Source organism: Phalaenopsis equestris, unplaced genomic scaffold, assembly GCF_001263595.1.
Source record: "Phalaenopsis equestris unplaced genomic scaffold, ASM126359v1 Scaffold000716, whole genome shotgun sequence".
In the NCBI taxonomy this organism is placed as follows: domain Eukaryota; kingdom Viridiplantae; phylum Streptophyta; class Magnoliopsida; order Asparagales; family Orchidaceae; genus Phalaenopsis; species Phalaenopsis equestris.
Window position 1 is genome coordinate 99,188 of NW_018165156.1, and position 8,491 is coordinate 107,678.

Consider the following 8,491-nt stretch of genomic DNA (forward strand, 5'->3'; position numbering starts at 1 on the left):
AGCAGAGTAAGCTGTGCTGAGAGGGTAGTTGCCTCCGTCTGAAGCGTTTGCACCTTGCGCTCAAGCTCACTAGTAAACATATAAGAATGGAGTTGTATGAAAATCTGCCTAAAAATTATAGCTAAAGACTATTATAATGATAGCGACAATCACTTCGCAATTAGAGATGCAAATTCATGAATGCGCGAAGAATCTTTTTTTACAAAGTTGAAAATCAAATCTAGTTAGGGATTTACAGCCTGAATCAAATTTCTGACAGCAGAATTGAAATCCAAGGATTTACCACATCGGTTTGGTTGAATAATGTATTATCATACACAATAAAGCCATATATATATGATAAGGCTGAGCTTTAAAACCTATAAGCAGAAAACAAGAAATGAAAGCTTATATGATTCTAAAGAATGCTGAGAATTAATCATAGAAGAGGCACAACAGCTAGTTCAGAAAGAGTGCTTATATTTAAGCAAACTAAAAATGCAGAAGAATCAAAGCTATAGTTCCACCTCTTCTAACTTAACAAGTGAGGGCGAACAATCATTCATTCTCTAAGATATCTTGGCCAGAACCATTTCTTCCTTGTCTTCTCATTGTCAGACGCTGAATGCATCGATAAATGCCGTTTAAGAAAAGGTTTACCAAAGGAGCTCTTCATGCTGGAACTAGCTCCCAGAAATGGTCCCCTTCCACTAAACTGCTTACTCAATGAGTTCTTCATGCTCGAACTCACTCCCAGAAACGGACCCTTTCCACTTCTCGTCCTCCTATCAGAAATCGAGTCTACATCAGCATCCACCACGACGATTCGCGATATCCGGTTTCGTCCCCTTGGCTCATGTCGTTCGACATTATTCGAGCACACATGGCAAGGCGGGTCATACATATCAGTTTCCGATGTCGAGCTTTCTAAGCACTCGGCATGAAAAACATGACCACAAACCAAAACAGCTGCGATAGGTAGATCATTAGTAGAGACTATCTTCTGAGCACTCCATGGAGATTTCTCCTTCAGTAACTTCGAGCATATACCACAAGTCTGCGGATTTGGTGCATGGTTACCTTTGGGCTGCGAATTCAATTCTGAAATCTTGAGGTTTTCGTTGGTGAGTGATGATCTATCTCTTTGTGAAGAGGCGATGAGTTCCGAGAATGTATGCATTGACCATCCGTCGGAAGAAACGCCATGAGATTCTATGGATAACTCGTTGCCAAGCACGAAGGAGAGTCTGCCTGCTTCAGGAGAACTGCTGCCTTCATTTAGGGATTTGAGAGATGGAATCCTGCTATCAGATATTTGTCTGTAGAGTTGAAACCCGGGAGAACGAATCGACTTTCTTGAAGAATTTGGGTCAGAGGGGTTGAACCCACCGCTAGTTGAAGATGAAGGGTCTTCCACCTTGAGAGGTGGAGGAGATGAATAAGGAAGAGCAGTTGAGGACTCAATATCTGATGCATTTGGAAAAACTGATGATTTAAGTGAGTTGTTAACCTGTTCAGAAGAGATAATTTAAGTCCATTTGCAGCACGAACCGTATGATCTTAACAGCAAAGTTAAGTTTAGTTTTAACTCACCTCTGAAGATAAATTACATGCGGTAGATTGATCTGTTAAAGTCATCATAAAAATATTAATTGTATTATTAAGATAATATTAATGCAGTGATAAAGATAAACCTTGTGTTAGCTTTCTTAAAGAAGAAATAATTAAAAATGTGGATGAATCATGTTTATTTTACAAATTCGGTTTTGGAAACAAGCAGAAAAGTAGAAGACAAACAAAGTTAATATAATATACTATAAAATACATTCTATTGCAGCAATCAAAATGCATTAAAAATGTTCTGAAGGTTCCTCTAAGGCATGTACATGACCTGCAACTAGTGACGACTATAGCGGCGACAATATAATTTGGGAGAGTCAAATGCGAGATTTATTACAGGAATTTGGTATATTTATAGGAAATTGGTACCGAGATAATTCTAAATCCATTTTTGGGAGAATCAAAACTGAGTTTTGTCACAGGAATTTGGCGTATTTATAGGAAATTGTAACAGAGATAATTTTATATCCAATTTTAACTTGCAATTCTATTATACATAAGAGGGAACCATATCTATAATGGGGATAAGCATTTGTTCAAGAATCATAAAGTTGCCTTATTTTGTTCTTAAGCCTAATCCGTCCAAAACCCAGCTATTCTTGACTGGTATATCTCTACTTCCTTCACTGAGTTTAGAAGGATCTTCGGGCTAGCCATTTTCTATAGACGGTTCATAAGGAATTTCGATTATGTTGCCACTCCTTTAGCTAATAATTTAAAAAATTAATATATGAACTCCAACAGAATAAAAAATTTCCATACAAATAACAAATTTTAATTATTTCTTCACTAACTTAAAATATTATCTGATTTCTCATAAGTTCTTGAATTCGCTTCTAATGAATATAGACAAGTAAGAACACGAAATAGAGTTCCATACATGACAAAATTTTATACCTTCATTCAATCACTTAAACACTGGAGACAATATCTTCTTCACAAGGAATTTTCACTAATCATCAAGCACTCTAATATGCAAATTCTTAATAGAAACTTAATCATATACATGTAATTCCTGCAATACAACTCTTTTATCTTACATGGTAAACCTATAATTCTAAAAAAACTTCCTCATGTCTTATCAACAGTATCATTAGTAATTTCTTCTTCAGAACTCCATATCTTTAGATTTAAATGGTTCAAAGAAGACTAATTCTTACCTTAAATTTTACCTCCTCCTTCATGAGTTCAAAAGCAAACTTCTCTATGTGAATAATTCATTTTCGGCAACTCAATTTTTTGGTCAGAAGTACACAGTTTGTACACCTAAAATTCCTTTGGAGAGATTTTATCATCTTTGATCTACATAGTGGAGGGATAGCTAGTCAATTTAGTAGGATAAAACTAAAACTTTAATTGAACACATTTTTCTCGACAATCATTTAAGATATTTGTTAAAAGAGTTATTTCTTTTCCACACTTATGGGAAAGCAAAGATAGTAAAATAAAGATTAGGAAAATTAATAATTTTGCTAGTTCCTTACAGATCTAGAGATAAAATTACATAAGATGACTAGAGGATTTGACAACATAGTAGAAATAGTTCACAGATTGTTTAAATAACATACTTGCATCATAATACCAAAACAGTTCTTCAAAGAAATTAAAAAACTTTATTGTTTACCATTTACTATTCCATTTGATAGTAATACTCCCCACACAAAATACTTCTGAAAAAATTTTGCGAAAATTGTTTGGCAAAACAAAATTAGCTTATAAAAAATTCGGTAACTGAATGTACGGTCCAACATTACAATTTGCATTAAATAGTACAAGTTCCAAAACGATTTGCAAAACTCCTCTTGAAATTGCAGATAAAATACCTCATAATGTTGCACACAATGTCATCTAATGCATGAACTACATTTAATTTTGCTAAAAAAATTTTCGGTTTTCACCAAGAAGATATGTAATAATAAGAACAAAGTGATGTTAAATATGCTAAAAATTAAATAGAAAATATCTTTTAAAAAAATTATTTAGAGTAATTATGTAATAGTTCATATTTGTCAGAAAAATTTCCATCGCTTAGATTAAAAAAACTCTAAGCAAGGGCATATGATCATTTAAAAGTTCTTCGAAAAATTAGTCCAAAGGCTTACCATTTAGGTTCATATCAAACATGCATATTAATTATTGCAAAAGAGAAGCTCAATAGCCTTAAAATAGATTTTTGCAATCAAGAACATCTTTTAAGTGGACAATGCCATGCCAAATGAAGTTATTATAGACGTCATAGATCAACATTTTCTTTTTGTTTGATTTGGAAAAAAGACAACTAGATAGTCGTTGAGGAGATGAACATATTTTATTTGCCTGGGAGTATGTTTAAGTGCCATGAAAAAAAAAAAATCCCTTCGAGTATAAGAAATTGGGTGTTAAAAGCATTTTGATGTTATTAAAGATATATATGATAAATCAATGTAACAAAGAAGAAATAAGTATAGTTACTAACCAGTTCTTAATCATAGCAACATTACATCAAAAATCAACAGGGAATCCTTTTGCATTAGTATGAAGATGCGTATAAAATATATCAAAATATTCAAAGTGAGGTGCTTCAGCATATGCTATTCGCAGATAACAAAAATCATCTGTCAAAATATGGGAGAAGTTTGAATAGAATAGAAAATATTAGGAAGATAACAAACATAGGGTTAACAGAACAGTAAATTAGTAATACTATATTCAATTTTAATGGATTTAACATTCATAATTATGAGTCCATGGTACTATATGTGTGTAAAACATCTGGAATTTAGACTAGATGATTAATAAGAAGAATGCCAATTGATTACCGTGTTATAGCATCTAAATTAAAAAAAAAAAAATTATGAGTTTGTAATAAGACTAATTACATTATATAAAAAATATGGGTGTGTCAAATGAAGGCGACCCACTAGTAGCAATAAAAAAAAATGCCAAATGAAAAAATGACAATAAAACACCATGTCATACAGGACTGCTAATGACCTTCCCATGAATTTAATATTGCCCAGAAAGCATATAGAAAAATCAACGCTAGTATTTTTAAGCCTATAACAATCATGTCTAAACGTATTGCTCCCTATTTCTTTTAGCAGCAACCCATTTCATGCATTATAAGCATAAGCTTAAATTGGCCACAAATTAAATGGAATTCTCACAATATTTTGGTTAAGGGTTAAGGGAAGAAATGCAGTGATATGCTCCATCAATTCTGTACTTCAAACCTCTTTTCAGGGCATCTCATCCAGATAAACATGCTTAAAAACAAGGAAGTGAGGATTGCATGTGATTGGCATGAGAAAGAAGCGTGGGCTTTAGGTCGAAAAGCTGAAAGAAAAGCCGTACTTGTGGATAGAACATGAAATTGGAACATCCAAAACAGATTTCAAGAATTATATTTAAGGATTGGAAATTTGAGTAAAAGAATAGAAGCTATTAGTAATGGTATTAACGGTAAGCCATGAGAGAAAATATATTTAAATGCATAAGAATTATGTGCTATGTATGTAAACTTCCCTTAAATAATTCATCTCAACGAGTACAGCCTCAGGAACAGTTAAAAATAAAATGAAAACCCGCCAAGATGGCCAAAAATATATGAGTTAAATCAAAAGAACACATATGCAAAAAAAAAATAATAATAAGAAAGAAAATGAAATCATTAAAACTCAAAACTTACCAGTAGCAATGAATTTAGGGTTGTCAGACCCTCCAATTCTAGGGGACTTCCTCCATTGGGATGTCTGGAAAGCTTTATGTGGATTTTCACTATCAGAAAGGCCATCACTTTCTGCATCTGCCACACTCTTAACTTCAGATGTAACATTTCCACTGTTATTATGAGAACAACGTGCATGGTTTTCCATAATGTCCTCTATGTGAGTTCTATTGTCCCACCGAAAATTCCAACTTGGGGATTGCCTAACATTTCTATAAGTAGAAGTTTCATGACTGATATTGTTAGGTAAAGTTTTGTCTTTTGCAGCCACACAGCAATTTTGCCCCATCTTGAAACAAAAATGCACAATCCCACCCAATGTATTCAAAAAATCTAAAATAACAGTTGAAATGCTATTTACATCAAAAAGCTGGGGTTTCTCTAATGCCTATCTCCACAATATTTTGATTGGGATTCAATCATTCTCCTAAAATCCAATGCATCTGCAGATATTTCAGAAACATTCTGTAAGTAGGAATGAAAGCGTAAATGACAGAATGTTAAGCTGATTTAGTGACATTAAGTAGAAAACAAACAGAACTTAAGAAAAATATGCAGAGGATTTCCTAAAAACTCTGATTAAGACAAAAAGACATCTAAATAAGAAGATCGGCCATCTATAGAATTCTATTTCTCAACTGTATTTAAAATGAAAAAAAAAAAAAATCTATAGTCAGAAAATAGGCAAGAAGAATTAAACGAAAGGTGTGAGGAGGCATCTCCAGTGACAAAACTACGAATAAAGAACCCAGCTTGAAGAATTCTCATTGATCTGATAAAATAATAGGCTATCTATTTCAGGACTTATGATCAATGATAAAAGAAATCCTTAAATCCATCAAGGATTGTGAAAAAAAAAAATTTTTTTGGAGCTAATTAAATCTCTTCAATGATGAGAAATGGGCCCTGAAACGGGATTTATCATAATGATAGAATTTAAAGATCCAAAAAATCTACTAGGCAAGCTTTAACCAAGCGTAAAAGAGAATACCGAACACACACTTATTCTTGATTTACAGAATTTACTAAAACCTACCTGACAGAAGCTATTTATGTTAGTTAGCTACAGCCGAATTTATTAATCCTCCCATTTCCAGGAAAATTTATGCCGATGGAAAATGAAAGAATCATGATTCAATCAAATCCACTAAATTGAAAAAAAAATGAAATAAGGATCAAATCCACTGAATTTATAACAAAAATGAACCAAAGAAAGCCAAGCACTTTTTCAGGAACCACTTTTCTTCTTAATATAAAATCGATCCACAGAAAAAAGTAGCAGCAAGAAAATCTTCTCCGCTCCAGGCGAAATTAGTAAGATTCATAGACAAAAGCGGCGTGATTGAATCAAATCCGGCCGAACAAATTCAAGAAAGCCGAGCTCTTCTCAAAAGACTATGTCTCTTCACACATGAAATCATTCCGCCACAATAAGACAATAAAAAACTTATAAAATAAAATAAAATAAACCCACCGTGACCAAATTTCTAATAACAAAAAAGATTTCAGCTTTTAAGGGATTAATATCACTTAACAAGTCACAAAAAGAAACAACAATAACTACAAGGAGGCTCCATCCATCACCAACTTCATTAACCTTCAGCGGCCACATAATAAATGACTAAAAACCCAATTTCTACAATTGAACAGACCTACAGCGTCAAATAGCTCGTAAGCAAAGATAACCTCTTGCCATGCGAGTTCTTGCACAAAGAAGGTTAAAAAATAATCATAAAGAGAATTTAGCACAGCCACTTGAGTTTTAAGGTACCCATAAAGCTAACGTCGATGGAAATAGAGGGAAAACCGCCCCCCACGACCACCAAAATCAAGTGTATCGATTGCGAGAGCAAGCGGCAGTGGTTTACCTAGGGGGTTTCGGATCAACCTTGCTGATCCCTAACGATATGGAACAGAAGCCACCCGCATAAATCGCCGCGGGAAATTCCAGGGAACCGAGGCCTTCTCTCCCGTCCACGGGATCTATGAGAGAGAAAGGCGTTGTGAAATGAGGCAGGTGTAGTGTTGAGAGTCTAGGGATTTGAACAGTCCTCGCTAAAATTCGCCGTTCCATTTGCCGCCGTTGACGCATGGATCCGTTACATGTTGACGGAGCGCGTAACGCTTTTTTATTTTTATTTTATTCGTATTCTTATATAATAATTGACTCAATTATGCACATTTTATTCTCTACCTCAAGTTGATCAAACATTTTAAATCATTTAAATCAATTTTAATAAATCATCAATAATATGTATATATATATATATATATATATAGGTGTGTTTATTTTATTCTTGAGTAATTGACATGTATTTGGGAGGCATGCGCAAAATTACATGTTTATTGAAATTTATTTTTTTATTTTGTAATTTATTAAGTTTTTTATTTGAAGTTTTAGGTTGATCCTACCTGCGGTATTCTTAATTATCTCATTAATGATTTGATTTTGTAATTTTTAAGGCTAAAGATATACATACCGCACAATTTTTATGTAATTACATATCTAACACCCAATACTTTATATTTACATTTATTGCACAATGGTGTTGTAAGCTCATGCAAGAAAGATGTATTTAACTTTAAGAAAAATGATGATAGTGGTTTCTTTTATATGATTTTAAGAATTTGGGTAATATGCATGTAAATATGAATGTTTAGGTGTTAGACATGTAAATACAAAGAGTTGTGTGGTTTGTATGTAAATGCCCCTTTCTATTATTTTTTATTCTCACTGCAATACAAAATGAAGAAAATGACAGAACTAACTAAGAACTAAGAAAAAAATTAAATAAAAAATGGTAGAAACGACGACTGCATTAGAAGATCGTTGAGCAACTACAGTCGTCTCGAACGACGACGTTGAGTGAACGGCGGACTTAGTTAACAGAGGTAGCGGTTAGCTTACTACCGGTGAGTATAAGCGGATTTGTTTCCAACATCACGCCGGAGGAGGGGTACGTGGGAAGTGTTCATACATCCTCGCTCTGATTGTGCCACGTAAGTTATTTGTGTAATAAAATTATATTTTTATATCAACCTACATTTAAATTTAGATCTCTAGAGCACACCTAATTTATCATTTTTTTTGTGATATGGATGCCTCAGTAATTACAAAGACAATTTTAAGGGTTTATCACACACACACGTCTCTCTCTCTCTCTCTCTCTCTCTCTCTATATATAT

General features: G+C 33.4%; 1 protein-coding gene across 2 annotated transcripts; it reads right to left on the reverse strand.

The window, feature by feature from the left end:
- Window positions 1–209: 209 nt before the first annotated feature.
- Window positions 210–7,339, reverse strand: LOC110030419. Of its 2 annotated transcripts, none has more exons than XM_020733125.1 (4): window positions 7,174–7,339; window positions 5,267–5,748; window positions 1,573–1,604; window positions 210–1,489 (listed from the first exon to the last, which is right to left on the reverse strand). In XM_020733125.1, the coding sequence occupies exons 2-4, from the start codon at window positions 5,592–5,594 to the stop codon at window positions 542–544; spliced, it is 1,308 nt and encodes a 435-aa protein (XP_020588784.1). In that variant the 5' UTR covers window positions 5,595–5,748; window positions 7,174–7,339; the 3' UTR covers window positions 210–541. The 2 variants fall into 2 exon arrangements, with proteins under 2 accessions (XP_020588784.1, XP_020588785.1); XM_020733126.1 differs by lacking the exon at window positions 7,174–7,339 and adding an exon at window positions 7,077–7,165.
- Between the last annotated feature and the right edge of the window lie 1,152 nt (window positions 7,340–8,491).